Source organism: Podarcis cretensis (genome assembly GCF_951804945.1).
Source record: "Podarcis cretensis genome assembly, chromosome: 6".
Taxonomy (NCBI): Eukaryota; Metazoa; Chordata; class Lepidosauria; order Squamata; family Lacertidae; genus Podarcis; species Podarcis cretensis.
This window is the reverse complement of record NC_137175.1, coordinates 97,524,512-97,541,200: the sequence shown is the minus strand read 5'-3', so window position 1 is coordinate 97,541,200 and position 16,689 is coordinate 97,524,512. Positions and strand designations below refer to the sequence as shown.

Below are 16,689 nucleotides of genomic sequence, written 5' to 3'. Positions count from 1 at the left end.
CTTTCTGAAAGTGCTTACTGATTATTAGAATTGTGTTCAACTGGGGCTGCTTCACTGGTAAATTTGCTGGAGTGAGTTTGGGTGTTTTCCCATTGGAAGCTAAATGTAGGTTTCGGGACTCTGATTACTAGTGACAAGGATCTTCTCTTCAAGGTGGGAACAACAGAGGCCCGAAGACATTTCTTGTTCCATGGTGATATAAGAGGGAGAGTTTTCCCTTTGGGCAAGTATACGTTTGGGTAATTTGTTGGACTGCAAAAAAGTGTCTCCCAAGATTTTTTTCTTCCTCCTGGACGATTCAAATTCCTGGCAAAATGTACTAGCCCCAAAATTTGGGGGAGAAGCACAAAGCGAGCTCTAGACAGTTGCTCCAAAGGGAATCAAAATCTTGGGCTGCAAAATATTTCCTATCCCCATAGGACGTAATCCATTCCCATTACTTCTATACAAACTGTATTTCCTTCCAAAAAGACAGAAACATTAGTAAAGCAGATGAGGGTAGACTATGGCAAGGGAAGGAGGGAAGGGGGGAAGATGAGGGTGGAGCAAGTTTTGTTTTCGTTTTATGAAGTGTGTTCTATACCAGACATGTCAGCAAACAACAGAGTAGTACCTGTGGGAAGGTGAGGGAGCCTCAAACTGAGGCACAGTGCTGTCCTCACTGACTGGTGAATACAAGCCACTCATTTCCTGCAATATAACCAGATGCAGCACAGTAATTATACAAAGATAGATTTACACCCCCACTAACAGCAAGCACCTTTAGGAAGATATTCCTTAACTCATTATTTTCATTTCAACTCAGCTAGTTTCATAGAACATTCCTAGCATTTTCTGGAGTAGCTAATGCTATTTTCTCTTTTTATGGTGCTAAAGCAGCTAAGCCACACTGAGCTTATCATCAAAGTGCTTTATTCCAAGAGCAGGCTGGTACAATTAGGACCAATAGCTTCCATCTGAGCCTCTTAATATCAGCCCAGATGGAGAAAGTCAGCTGCTATCTCTCAAAATGTCCAAACACTTTTATAAGCTTAATGGTGAGACAGGAGCTCTGACATAGGATGATGCATTTGAATAAATAGCAAGTTCATCCCAGCATTTCTAAATTAGCTTCTCAATATAGGTGAAGCCTACCTGAATAGGCAAACAAAACTCTTAAACTGGCAGGGTCAAACTGCCAAGTCCAAAACTAAAACTATGGATAAAAGGTTATTATTATTTTTTGTGGACAGAATGCCTTCCTTCATTCATATCTGCAACAGAATAGGAGACAGTTCCCTGTAGTCTTACATAGTTTCATTACTTATGTAAATATAAGCAATATGTGGGCACTGCTAATCAAACATGTATTTCCAACAAAGAGCCCCCATGGTTACCCTCAGTGGTTACATGCTGCAACCACATGGGATCAGGAACTGCCACATCATTGCAATAACTTTCAAAACGGGGCTCTTATTCCAGAAAAAGAGAGGGACAAAGTAAACAGAAGGGGCGAGATCACTATTCCTATCTACTTGAATGTTGCCAGTTGGATAGATAGATTCCTATCTACTTGAATGTTTCTTTCTGGCACTATCATTTTATGGGATGAAGGGAAGTTCTTGTTGTTGGTGTCTCGAGAGACAATGGGGTTGAAATGCTGTTTTAGCAGCACTGAAGTGACCTGTCTGGGGCTCAAACCTGGGCAAGTGTGTATGGAGGTCCTGGGTTGCCCAGACAACAAGACCCCCTTCTCAGCCTTGCTGATGTGGGCCAAAGAAAAACGAAGTAACACATGTGGCACCAGCTTGGCATACAAGGTGCCACCCAACTGTCTTAGGAAGTTCACTCTGAATTTGTGTAGGTTACTCCTTGGCTTTTTCTTCTCCCGAAGATATCCCACAAGGCAGCAGAGGTTTAGAATCAGAGTCTGAAGTGAATAATAATTATTTCTTTTGAGCCATCTAGGATTATGATGCAACTCCCAATACCTCACAAGCTGAAGCACACAGAAAGCTACACACAGAGAAATAAATTCTGAATACACTGAAGGTATACATATATTTGAAATGCCCTCTCATCAAGCAGAAACTCAAGCATTCAAGTGAACAAATTAACCAGAAAGCTTAATCTGTTCATTTTCATCATTACTGAAGTAACTGCCATAAACTTAACACAGCAGCTCACAGCGATGCAGACAGTTTAATGGAAATGAAAAACTGCTCAAGTTGCAACAATGGCTCGGTGCCTCACCTCCACTCGTTTGATATCTTCTTCCAGAACACTCAGTTCCTTCTGGATCTGCTCCAGTTGCTGTGGATGAAAAAAGGGATAAGCAAAATCTAAGCCAATTTGTACTGGAAACACTGACACTAGCATAAAATAAATCATTTTCCTTAAAGAGAAGGAAGTGCAAATGGGTTAGGAAAAAATACTCATCTCAGGTAGTCACTGTGCACAAAGTAATGTGCATTATATAAACAAACAAAAATGTCACAGGCAAGAACATTATGTTGCATAGCTTCAGTAATAAAGGGGCCCAACATTACTAAACGTTAATATGTGGTACTCTTAACATCCAAGGTTCTTAAAGTGATTTTAAAAGCAATTATGCTTCACATAATTAGAAAGTCACTGATAACCCACCCAGCACTTGTATTGCTATAGCCTGTAAGATAATAGCAAATAGGCAAAAAATCCTTCGGAAACAAGTAAAATAATTCAACTTGAACCAAGCTGAATTTAATTTGCCTAGTAATAAACATTCTGTTTATTTGGGAATTGGCAATGCATCGATGTTAACATTGGGAATTTCAAATCTTTTGAAAGGAGCAGCTAAAATACAATTAGGCATTATATCAAACAACTAGCTTATATCAAAATATGTCACATCCAGGGTCCACTAAATCCACTTAATAAAAATCAAAACAGACTAATTACTAGTAGAGAAGGGGAGGAGTTATCTAGACACCACCAGATACTTGAATAGTGGTATCAACCCATACTGTAGAGTAGCCATGATACGTAAGATTCAACTGTGACTAGGGCTGCCACCCATCCCTTAAAATGCGGAATCGTCTTGTATTTGAAAGTAAAATGCTAAGATCTGTATTGATTTAATATGGGATGCAGTTTGTCTCGTATTTGAAGTGATCCTCCCATTCTCCATTCCCTCTCCCTCTCTTCTTGCTGGCCCTTTAAGGCGTTTCTGCCTTGCCTCTCCTCCTTCCACCATTTTTTGTCCTGGCAGAGAAGTCCTAGCTTTCTTTGCCTCATCATCTCCCTGCATCCATTATGTCCCAAGTTCTTCACAATGATGGGAACATCCCCTCCCCCCACATCCCCAAAAGAAGGACCTTTGCATTGAGGAATTCCCCCATCTCTCTTTCCACCAACCACTTTTCCATCTATGGGACAGCCCACTCTCCCCAAGAAAACAGGTCTCCAAGTTGTCCCTAGTCCTCTGCCTCTTTGTTGCTCCCTGCCTCATTCAGTTCTCTCCCTCTCCTTACACCTCTACTCCCGCATCCCCCAAAAGAAGCTTCTTCCTTGTGGCATTCTAATCCCCCCCTCCCATACTTCAAATACAGTAGCCTCTCTGAGTTTCCCCTACACCTTCAACCTTCCTTCAGTCCTCTTTGGTCTCCTTCTCATTTGCTTTCTCTCCCTCATTACCCTGGCCGGCTCCTCAGATCTGTGGGACCTGCCCTGCCTTACCCTCTTCCCCCTTCTTAACCCATCCTGACACCCCACCCCCATTTTCGTTCTTGGGATATATATGTGTGCTTTCTCCTGGGTATGGTTAGCCATGTGGTGCTAAAGAAGGATAGAAGGTTTTTTATGTATGCTACAACAGCAGCAAGGATACTCATTGCAAAGTATTGGAAGACACCAGATCTACCCACTCTGGAAGAATGGCAGATGAAGACAGACTACATGGGACTGGCAGAGATGACTGGCAGAATCCGAGACCAGGAGAAAGAGACAGTGGAAGAAGATTGGAATAAATTTAAAGACTATCTTGATAAATATTATAAAATTAATGAAGGCTAGAATTGACATGGGTTTAAAAATTATGTGGTTTTCAGGGGTGTTGATTATGGAAAAAGAATAAAATTATTAAAAAATACGGGAAGTAAGGGAAGGGATTTGCTGATTAGATTACGAAATTAGAATACAGAAGGGGTGGTGTGAGGAGGTCGGGGAAAGTAGTTTAAGAAAATAAGGATGGAAATTATACTTGTTTCTTTTTGTTTTTTGTTTGTGTATGTTTTAATTGTTAAACTTTAATAAATATCATTTAATATATATGTGTGTGTGTGTGTGTGTGTGTGTGCTGTCAGCACATCCCCAATGGGAAGGGTCCGTCCAATTCCCTACTGACATTGAGCCTCCCCTCTTTGTCTGCCTGCCTTGTGTGCCCCCCCCCACCCTTGCTCTGCTTTTTTTGCTAACTGTGATGTGCCTCCGAAACAGCTTGGGGAGGAAGAGAGCCTGCCAATGCATGCAAAACTCTGTATGTGCAGAGATCGCAGAGATTGGTGGCTGCTTTGCTTTTTTTCCCTTTGCAGGTCTTTGCAGGAAGGTAGAGATGATGGAATGGCAGGAAGGGTCCTCCTGGGAGGCATGCAAGAAGGAAAGGGAGTCTCTTCTTTAGGCTGCAAAACTCCCTTGAGTGGTTTTCCCTTCCCTTGTTTTTGCTGCATGTAATGGGCTCTCCCTTTTTAGTGTCCAATAAGCCAGACCCTTTTAATAGGATTAAAGACCAAAGCTGCAAGAGAAAAAGCAACAAGCGCTGGAGCCAGATTGAGGTTTCCTGCTCGCCCCCCATTTCCAAGCCCCCTACACAGACCCATTTCCTCCTTTCATTAGTTAGCTGTCAGGAGAAGGACAAAGGATTGAGCAGGTTCCTTATCAGCCAGGAATATTTCAAAATTGGGGCACTTTGACTAAAAACAAAAACAAAACAGCTTCATCTTGAAAAAAGGAATCACATTATACTATTTCCAGAGTTGCTCTTACAGCTTTTGGAGTCACACACACACCCCGCTGCCGCCTACAGAGAGAAAGAGAGAGGCAGACAGACAGAGAACTTTCTTGTGATGCAGCAAAGATTTTGTGGTCAGAGATTTTAATTGCACCTGCAAACGTTTACAAGCAAGCAGCACTCTCACTCCAGCAGCTAGCCAGTTTTAATGGCAAATCTCAATCAATGGCCGTTAGATTACTACTTTTGTCACAGAAAGATCTTTACAAAAATGTGGCTGCTGAGAGTTGCCCTTGACACTTACAGGGCAGAGTGTCAATAGTCGCCTTCAACACAATAAAATCTCCAGGTTTTATTATCAGCTTCAGCACCAAACTACCAGCATGAGAGATAAGTGTGACCCTCTTCATTATTCGTAGGATATGTTTACCACACTCACACAATGCTTCATGCCACACTGGAATGTTACAACTGATCATCCATTAGCATCGTTCACAAAAGGATGTTTGAAGACGCATCATGTACCATCCAACCCCACAAAGTATAGCATACAATTCCTAACTGTATCACAATTCCAGATCCTGTGTTTATAATACAGATACACATGAAGAAGGAAGGAAGTGCTCCAGCAATATGAAACAGGCCACGCAGTGGTTTAGAAAGTAATGTTACATTTGCAGGGTTCTGGATAGAATAAAACAAAGTGGTAACTTCTTTACCAAAGGACCACTCACCAGGGAATTAGAAAAGAAAAACCTGACTCAGTTTGGCACACTGAAAAAAACAAACCAGAAATTACCCCTGACACTCTTGCCCAGAATTTAGAAGTATCACCAACAAGATCTAGGAGTCTTGGATCTAGGAGTCTTGGTTGACCACAAACTTGACATGAGCCAACAGTGTGACGCGGCAGCTAAAAAAGCCAATGCAATTCTGGGCTGCATCAATAGGAGTATAGCATCTAGATCAAGGGAAGTAATAGTGCCACTGTATTCTGCTCTGGTCAGACCTCACCTGGAGTACTGTGTCCAGTTCTGGGCACCACAGTTCAAGAAGGACACTGACAAACTGGAACGTGTCCAGAGGAGGGCAACCAAAATGGTCAAAGGCCTGGAAACGATGCCTTATGAAGAACGGCTAAGGGAGCTGGGCATGTTTAGCCTGGAGAAGAGGAGGTTAAGGGGTGATATGATAGCCATGTTCAAATATATAAAAGGATGTCACATAGAGGAGGGAGAAAGGTTGTTTTCTGCTGCTCCAGAGAAGCGGACACGGAGCAAGAAGATTCCACCTAAACATTAGGAAGAACTTTCTGACAGTAAGAGCTGTTTGACAGTGGAATTTGCTGCCAAGGAGTGTGGTGGAGTCTCCTTCTTTGGAGGTCTTTAAGCAGAGGCTTGACAACCATATGTCAGGAGTGCTCTGATGGTGTTTCCTGCTTGGCAGGGGGTTGGACTCGATGGCCCTTGTGGTCTCTTCCAACTCTATGATTCTATGATTCTATGATTCTAAGATACTTAGTTTTCAAGAAGGTTTTGCAGTGTTTACTTCTTCAGTAAACACTGTTGCAATCTCGGACCAAGATTCCAAGCCAGAGATCACTCTCTATTACCTAATTCTAACCTAGTTCTTTCCAGATGTTTTTGACTACTATGCCCATCAAACTAAGCCAGCATGGCTAATGGTCGAGGATGGTGACAGCCATAATTCAAAATATCTGGGGCACCAGTTTGGGAAGACTATTTCATTATTAGAAAATGAAAGGTGCTGTGAACACCTGTACCCAGATGGTTTCAATATGCAAAATCAAACACTGGATGATAGTTTTTCTTCATTTTCAAATGGGGGGGGGGCGGGCACACTGCCTACTTAAATGCCTATGAAATCTTGAAGCAGAAAAACCTAGGATGATGTGAACATCCCAAATAGCATCTCTTCCTATGAGACCTGAATCTACAATTGAAAAAACCCTGGATTAAGTGACACATCACCAGCTTGTCTAGGACATCAAGAGGGGTAGCTTCACAACTGGTAGGACCCACTACTGCTGACAACAAGGAAAACCGAAGCTATCATCTGTGCAGTAAATGCAATAATGGAAAATCATACCAAATATATGCTTCAAATGATTGTTTCATTTGACCTACTCACACAGTTGTGAAATGTAATGGGTGTACTTACATAGGCACCATATGCTTTTGTTACAAAGTCTATAAAATGTGTTGTTGCCAATAATTCATTGTATGTTCCAGAGTCAAATCTACCCCTGGTTATATGAACACTTTCCAAAAACCATAAAGATTATAAAAGCAACAAAAAGAAAGCTGATCATAAAGCAACTGTAGTTTTGAGTAATCAACTTCAGAGATTTGAATGCCACATTTTTCAAAAGGCAAACAAATGGATGGATGCTTATGGAAATGAGCATTAAACCAGCACAAATCCCTGCTGCATGCTATTGTGGCTATTTTCATCTAACTGAGCAGTGAAATTGCTGAAACATTTTTTAAAAAAAGGATAATGAAAAATTTACTACTGAAGCTAAAAGCCTACCTTGGGAATACAAGAAATAATCAACTATCTGTGATCTGAATGATTTTTGCCTTTGTCATTTCTCCCCCCCCCCCCATAAATCAATCATCCTATACACATGTGCAAATGACCTAAGCAACCATGTTTGACATGAAAAGTGATTAGCAGGAGCTAACAACGGCACTGGAGAATTCATGCATTTATTTGTCCACAGTTACCACGCAATAACTAGTGACAGTCTCTCTTTCGCTACTTAACATCTTCATTATGTTGACGGAGGACCAGCAGTTGAATGGATATATTTAGGAAGATGACAACTCCAGAATGTTCAGTATATGTACGCAGCTAAATAAAGTAGTGCAACACTTCCAGGGTAGCTGCCTTTGTAGCAGTTGCCTTTGTCTCCTTTGGGAGGAAGGGCATGCTATAAGAAACTTAATGAATAATTTTCAGCTGGCCAAAATATTTTTCATAGTGTGTATACAATAAGCTTCAGTTAAGTGAGAAGGGATTATACTGATATGCTCACTTAAAGGAGAGGGTGCAGGCCTTGACTGAATCAGAGAATTGTAGAGTTGTGAGGGACCCCAAGGGTCATCTAGCCCAACCCCCTGCAATATGGAAAACCCGCCCTCCTTGGTATCTCCTGAGAGGATTTTAGTCTCTATGTCAACCCAGTTCTTTCTTTTCAGAAGCAGCAGAAGAACGCACAGCTTAGGCCTTTCCCAGCTATTCACTCCTCTTGGCAATTTTACAGAATGCTACTACCTTATCTTCTGCAGCCTTGGAGTCATTGTACAGAAACTGAGATGTACACCAGTTCCCCACACCTCCCCCAAAATTATTCTCTTGCTGCCTCACTATTACCAGCTCTCTCTCGACTTCTACTAGATCATGGCACCGATCAACTGGGTACTGCTAAGTGGAAACCTCGCTCTGTTTCCAGGCTTGTTAACACTGCTAACTTTTTTAAGCCAACTGGCTATTTAAAGTTGGGGTATACATTTCAGGAACAAATAAAAACGTATTTCCACTGTCACACACCTTTTTGTTTTCTTATGATATTTGGGAGATCCTTCCCAAGGGTACCAAGAGACCATTCCAGGAAGTCTTAACGTACCCTGCGGTTACTGCTGGCCAACAACAAAGTTAAAGCAGCCAACTAATTTTAGATCCAATTTACCATTCATGAGTGGGGTGTTCAGGGACAAGACAAAGACTATTTGCAAAAAAACTACAAGATTTGTGACCAAGAGGAAAGGCTTTTATATACTCAGGGACACAGGAAAAGCAGTATAAAAATAGAAACAGAAATAATAATGATAATGATATGATGATGACAACATCTAAAATTAAAGTGTTAATTTTTGAACGTGAGTTTAAGAGTAAATATAGTTAATTTATTCCAGGCTAATCATCATTAGATGCATCACCAATACTGAGGGGCAAGGGCAGAGTAAATCTGAAATCACATGTGCACAACCCCATGGCCCTAAATGCACACTCATTTAAGCTGGAAGGACAAATATTCACACTGGCCATGTAGGGTAACTTCCTTTCCCCCCACCTAATAGGACAACAAGCCTGATGTAAACCTACTTGCATCCTATGAGATTTAACACTTTCCCCCCATGCTAAATCAATTAAAGCAAAACTTCATGTTTTCGCAGTACACTAAACAGATACCATCTCCCCTTGTCCTACATTTTATAAAGATGGGATAAGACCTACCACAATATTATTTCAGCAATAATAATAATTTAAATCACCCTAGAATCTATAATATATGTATGTACACAGTAACAGGCTTTCCATATTAAGACTTTTTAAAAACTTTCCTAGAAAATAATTTGCAATGCTGCCCAATTCTAGCCCCAGCTGCAATTTGCTCCAAAAAGTTCCTGCAACTGCCAACAACTATGTCCTTGACAGTCTTCTTTCCCAGCATATTAAAAGTTAAGCAAAAGAAACACCCAATTCAAGTTGAAACACAAGAACACAAACCATCCTTCACAGTATGATATGGAGTCTTTCAAATCCATGTGTTTTAAAGATTCTGTTGGAAAGGATTCCCACCGAACACACCTCTATATTAGCACAATGTGATATGCCAACTCGCATTATTAAAAATAGTGCAATGGAAAAAAAACATCAATAGTAGTAAATCAAGTAGGTTGTGTTAAGTAGGTTACGTTACCTCTCTTTTATTTCTCCTGGCAACCTTCAGGAATTCCATCAAAATCTGTAGCTGGGCAGCATGGGATTCCTGTAACAGAAGGTTTAGACATAAAAACGGGACTAAGTGCCAAATAAAATAAAATAATTTCTAAGATACGTGCAAATGTTTTCTCTCTCTAAATATATGCATATACAAGACACTAAGGTGATACGTGACTACAAATGGAAATACAGTGGTGCCCCGCAAGACGAATGCCTCGCAAGACGAAAAACCCGCTAGACGAAAGGGTTTTCCGTTTTGGAGGCGCTTCGCAAAACGAATTTCCTATGGGCTTGCTTCGCAAGACGAAAATGTCTTGCAAGTTTTTCTGACTTCCCCCCCCTTTCCCCCCCTTTTTCTAAGCCGCTAAGCCACTTATCTGCTAAGCCGATAAGCCGCGAAAAGCCACTAATAGCGCTAATCCGCTAAGCCGTCAATGGGCTTGCTTCGCAAGACGAAAAAACTGCTAGACGAAGAGAATCGCGGAACGGATTCTTTTCGTCTTGTGAGGCACCACTGTATGTACAAAAACCTGTACAATTACATTTTGTACATTACATGGCAATCTGCATGTGTGGCACCTTGATAATTATGGAATGCCCTCACCTTTCAGATTTCACTGATGCGGACTCTGGTGGATTTACAGCACTAGTTAAAAACCCATTTATTCACCCAGACCTTTTTGTACATTTGTTCACTGGCAGAAAAGGGAACGACTGTCATTACCCATCCATGTGATGTTTAGGTTTCAAACATTATTGGTTTTATAGGTAAATGTAAAGGACCCCTGGGTGGTTAAGTCCAGTCAAACTTGATTATGGGGTATGACGCTCATCTCGCTTCAGGCCAAGGGAGCCAGCATTTGTTTGCAGACAAGCTTTCCAGGTCATGTATTATAGAACCAGCTTTGGGAATACAAATACAGGCCATTTTCACTTCACTCACAATCTGAAACCCACTCCAAATTAGATTTTTAGATTCTGCAATAAGGAAAATCTTGGTTGGAGAGAATTTGCTCCACAAAGTAGATCAGTTTTGGCTTAGGGTCTTATATTCCTAAAACTGGCTATTTACCTAGTACAAGCATTTTATCTGCACCAGCCCAATATCCTTTATTATCAATGCTATCCTCCCCTAAAAGACAATGATACAATTAACACAAAAGATTCTGGAAAATAAGCAGAGTAAACTGTTACTGGAGGCTATATACATACTGTATATATACCAGGATAATTTCTCTGAGGAACTGAGAGTCTAAATGTAGGCATACAGCTATTTGTTCCACTTTATTGCGTTTTTGTCTGAAGACTAAGTTACGGGAAAAGGTTGTGCAGCTGAAAAATACCGCATCACACTTCCCCAACCCAATTAATTAGATCTCCATTCACTATTGGTTGGGCAAATGTTACATATTTAAAAGTACTCCTCTTTTCAGTGTCGACTCAAACGGGACAAAAATGTTTCCTAAGCAATCTCCAATCTTGTTAGTTCATACATTTATGCATATCGGCGCTACAGGCCATAGTTGCGGTTAGAAGGCACATCATGTAGCAACCAGTGCTGAATATAAGCAGCTTTGAATTTGCTAAATGCTTGGATAGGAGACTTCCTGGTAACTCTCCTGAAGGTGGAATATAAGTGTAATAAATCTGTGCACAACAGGCCTTAAAAATATCTAAAGCCGTATAAACATACAAAAATAGGCCTTTAAAAAGTTCAATAGCTTTTAAAGCCAAGAATTTATGCATATTAGTGCACACCAAGGTTATTAAATCTGTTAAGGTGCATATGTACCCACTCCACACAGCAGTGGAACAGGAGGAGCGGGGAGCGAAAGTAGTGTCCTTTCAAAAAAGAAAAAATTGATTTTGATGTTAGTTGTTGGTATCTGTCTGTCTTGAGCAGGCATAGGCAAACTCGGCCCTCCAGATATTTTGGGACTACAACTCCCATCATCCCTGACCACTGGTCCTGTTACTTAGGGATGATGGGAGTTGTAGTCCCAAAATATCTGGAGGGCCAAGTTTGCCTATGCCTGGTCTTGAGAGACAATGGAGTGCACCTCCAGGGGTGAAGTCAAACAGCTATATTAAAAGCACCAAAGAGTCCTCCCTGGGGGGAAAGCCAGGGCAGTGTGTATGGAGGCCCTATACTGCCCAAACGACAAGACCCCCCTCTCGTCCTGGTTGACGTGGTCCAAAGGAAAGCAGAGCAATATGCTTGGCTGCAGGAGTTGCAGGAAGGAGGTGTACAGTGTGCCAGCCAACTGTCTTAGGGACTGTTGATGTTAATGTAGTAGAAGATAAAAGTGAAAATGGCTGTGAAAAGTTGAAAAAAGCAAGAATAGAGGCTTTGTTGACCTTTTTTCCCATCAGAATCATCAGCTTCATTTAATCCAGGACCAAACCCAGAAATCTGAATGTAGCCCAGCAATTTTGTATCCTGGTCCACCAGTTATTAGCAAACCCAAGCAAACAACACGTTTATCATATTTCTTGTAGCTGGCCAATGGCTCTCTTGAGGGCAGTGCTTTACAAGGTGGGTTACAAGTAGTGCAAGCTTGATTTGTTACACCATGTTGGGCTGGGTGGTATCTGCTTTACAACATTGTGAAACATCACAATATGGTGGGGCATCACAATGTCGGAAAGAAGGCGAGGAGAAAGATGGCAGTTGCCGGCCATGGAAACAATTAACATCACTGTGTGCAGCTTCTGTCTCTTTCAAAACTGCTGCCCATCTGCCCATGCTAAGGCAACTGAGGCAGGTCCATTGAGTGGGGGAGAAAAAAAGAGTCAGTCTGCTCACCCCATGTACGCGCCAAAGGGGGACTTGATCAGCTGAGAAGCGGAGGGTTAAGTAAGTCTGCTTCTCAGTTGATCAAGCCCACAGCATCCAGCTCATGCAAGCTGGAGTGGGGTTTTTGTTAAACAGCTCGCTGAGGCGTGGGCAGCCACAGGCCCTCAGTGAAGCAGTTTAAAGAAGCCGCCTGCCTGCGCAGTCCCTCTGTGGTATAAGGGCCAGAGTGCCTTGGTAGCTTCACCCAGCTCTTATTGCAAGAGAAGCAGCCTCACTCCTGAGTCCCTCCATCACATCAAGAAGAACTTTCTGTTCCACAATGGAATGACCTCCCTAAGAAGGTGATGGACTCTCCTTCCTTGGAGGTTTTTAAGCAGAGGTTGGATGGCCATCTGTAATGGATGCTTTAGTTGAGATTCCTGCGTTGCAGGGAGTTGGACTAGATGACCCTGGGGGTACCTTCCAACTCTACAATTCTATTATAACTCACCACAAGTTACCAGGTAAGTGGCATTTACAAGCTTTCCTACTTGTATTAAAATGGCTAAGCAACAATGCTAAGCAACAATGCTAATCAGGAAGTCACCTTTGTACTGTACAGTGGAACCTTGGTTCTCAAACTTCATCCATTCCAGAAGTCCGTTAGACTCCTGAAACTGTTTGAAAACCACTTCCGGGTTGGTGCCTTTGGCAATGGCGGAATTCCTCTGACCGGGAGGAATTTGCCTCGTGGAAATCCGGGTCTGGCCGCCACGGCGAAGGCGGAGACCCATTAAAAATCATAGGCGGGTGAAGCCTGTGAACGTGGGATTCGGCGGGCACCTTTTGCGCCTCCCCTACTCGTGGGGAAACCCGGTTTCGGGGATCCGGAGCGACGTGGGGTGAGCAGCGCAGTGCTTCGATTCGACTGCTTTTTCCACGGAGCGAAGCCGCATAGCTGTTGCCGGAGAGCGCTGACTTCTTCCTGTGGACAATTTGATCTTAAAGCAACTACCCGTGAGTAGAGTGAAGAATTGGATTTTTAAACATCTTAATTTGGCATTGAAACGGGGAGGTTCAAAACAGGAAGTCCGCCTTCCCCTTTTGTAAATAGACTGAAGCAAAGAGGCTGCAAGCTAGAGTCTTGGAAAGCCTATTGTAAAGGACTAAATTTCCATCAGTAAAAAATATTAAACCCCCCTTGGAAGCAGGAGAAGAGGAGGGAAGTTTTGGATTGTATATGCCTGCAGGAGAGAGTGAAGGAAGCTAAAATACCACTGCTCCGAACCTGGAAACGGGCTGCTAGCAAGATTGTCGTGCTTTGGATTGTTTATTGATTGCGAATAGAACGTTTGCTGACAGCTAGCTGACAGCTAGCTAAATAAGAGAGATACATTGTTTCAATTGTCTCCGTCTGACCTTAAAAAGGAGTAAAAGTAACTGAAACTAATTTTATTGTTTGAACTGCGTTCTAAAAGGGAACATTATGGATTGATACAAATAGCAACTGTTTCCCTCTAGAGGAAGCTTTTGAAACTGTCACAAGAGTTGGATTGGGGGAATTTCCAGCTGCAAGATAAAAATTGTGTGACTGTGGGATTGACCTTGAATTTCTTAAGTGTTATGGCAGATGGAAAGGAAAAAATAGACCAGTCAATTCCTGAAAAAACAACAAGTTCTGGGAAGACCTGGCAGCAACCTAGGAGGGCCTCAACATCGGGGGGCCCTGCTTCCTCTGCGGCTGTACCAGTACATTCTAAATAAAGAGGAATGTCAACAGAAGAGACTTTAGCGCTGGCATTAAGTAAGATAAATGACTCATTGGAACAGCTTAACAAGAAAGTGGATGCGGCAACTATTAAAATTGATTTAAATACAGAAAGTATAAATAATTTGGGACGAAAGGTGAATACCAATACAGAAACCATCCAGAAATTGATTCAAGAATCTACCTTGATACGGCAGACTGCGGAGGAAGCTAGGGAAATAGCTGTTGCTGTGGAATGTAAAGTAACACAACTGGAGAGAGAAAGAGTCCCAGCCCTACAGAGGCAACTTGAAGACCATAAGCTGACGCTTTCTATGATTGAACTTAAAGAAAAACAGACGAATCTGAGGATCAGAGCTTTACCTGAATTGGAGAAGGACAGTTTGATAGACTTTCTTACGCAGGAATTTGCTGATTTTTGGGACTTGGACTTGGAGCAAGAGGAGTTCAGATTTGTGAGAGCCTTCAGACTTGGAAGAGGAGGGAAAAAGAGAATAGAATAAGAGACTGCTTGATCACCCTCCGAACTAAAGAAGAGAGAGACAGAATTTTGGGTTGGCACTACCAGAAGACCTTGGAAGTACAACATTCAAGAGTGGAAATTTTTAAAGACGTTCCGAAATATCTTTTGGATCTCAGATCTAACTATGGAGATTTGGTGGCCCTATTGAGAAGGATCGTCTTCAGGTGGGAATTTCCCCAAGGTTTATCTTTCAGTTTCAAAGGAAGGAAAATAAAAATAAGATCAGTAGAAGACAAAGTAAAGTTCTTGTATAATCACGAAGATCTGCGGAAGGAACTTGGAAAAGACCCAAGAGCATCGGATAGAAGATCACCAGATAGAGGACTAGAGCAAAGAGCATTGGACAGAAGATCATCAAATAGAGGAATAGTGGATATAGCAACATTATCCTTTGAACTGGACCCCCAGTGAATGTGACACCAACACTACTAACAGAAGAAGAGCAAGCATTGGGTGCAGTTGGAGGAAAATCAGAGTAATTATATCATGGCGTTGCAAGTATTGAGTTGGAATGTCAATGGACTGAACTCCCTGGAAAAAAGACGGAGAGTCTTTCATTTATTGAAAAAAGAACAATTGGACATGATTTGCCTACAAGAAACACATGTGATAAGGCTACACAGGAAGATATTGAGTAATAAAAGATTGGGCCATGAATTTATTTCATCAGATAAAGTTAAAAAAAGAGGTGTAGTTCTTTATGCAAAGGAGAGCCTATCACCGAAATTTATATTCAAAGATGATCAAGGAAGATTGGTTGCAATTGAAATCCAATCACAAGGAGAGAAATTCTTGATAGTAGGCACCTATGCACCAAATGAAGGAAAATCGGAATTTTTTAAGAAGTTACATGAGACTCTGTTGGACTATATGGATTACAATATGATTTTGATGGGAGATATGAATGGAGTGGTGTCTACAAATATGGATAAGGCACAGAGATAGGTAATTACCAAAGATGGTAGACTACCAAAAACCTTCTTTGACATGACTGAAAATATGGATTTAGTTGATATCTGGAGAATGAAGAATCCTCTGGGAAGAGAGGGAACTTTCTTCTCTGAGGCTAAAATGACACGGACAAGAATTGACCAAATATGGGTAACTAGAGGACTGGCTCCAAAGACCAGCAAAGTGGAGATTTGCCCCAAAACCTGTTCTGACCATAATGCTGTGAAGATGGAATTGAAATTGACGCTAATTGGTTCTTTTAGATGGAGGATGAATGATACTTTATTTAGGAATGAAGAAGTGACCAAGAAGGCCCAAAAAACCTTGAGAGATTATTTTGAGATAAATATGAATACTACAGTGGAAAAAAGAGTAATCTGGGACGCAAGTAAAGCGGTTATGAGAGGATTTTTGATACAACAGAATGCAATCAAGAAGAGAACCCAAAATGAAAAAAAAGATAAAATCCTGGAGAAAATAAAGGAAGGAGAGAAGAAACTGAGAGCAAAACCAAAGTCACAGGAGATCCTGAAAGAGATAAAGTTATACCAAGTACAATATATGAAAATGATGAATCAGGAAATAGAATGGAAGATTAAACAGATGAGACAAAAGACATTTGAATCGGCAAATAAGTGTGGAAAATTGTTTGCTTGGCAAATGAAAAAAAAAGACAAAAACTTAATACTATTACGAATTTGGAAGTGGAAGGAAAGAATGTACAGAACCCAGTGGAGATCAGGAAGTGCTTCCAGAGGTATTTTAAACAACTTTATACACAGGAGAAGCAGAAAGAAATGGACATTGATCTATTTTTGAAAATAAATGGACTACAGAAAATTTCTCAGGAAAATAAGTTAATGTTGAACTATAAAATAACGGATCAGGAGGTGGAAGGGGCCATTCAGAATATGCAATTAGGTAAATCTCCAGGACCAGATGGTTTGACTTCA

The 16,689-nt window shown here is 41.4% G+C and overlaps 1 protein-coding gene across 3 annotated transcripts in view; it reads right to left on the bottom strand.

Annotated features, from left to right (window-relative positions):
• The window catches only part of COP1 (COP1 E3 ubiquitin ligase), a 121,034-nt gene that overhangs the window by 90,004 nt on the left and 14,341 nt on the right, over positions 1-16,689 (bottom strand). For all 3 annotated transcript variants that reach the window (XM_079981353.1, XM_079981352.1, XM_079981354.1), the window contains exons 6-8: positions 9,696-9,764; positions 2,233-2,292; positions 614-690 (exon numbers count right to left, since the gene is read on the bottom strand). In XM_079981353.1, coding sequence (XP_079837479.1) covers positions 614-690; positions 2,233-2,292; positions 9,696-9,764 — 206 coding nt within the window. The remainder of the gene's footprint in view (positions 1-613; positions 691-2,232; positions 2,293-9,695; positions 9,765-16,689) is intronic.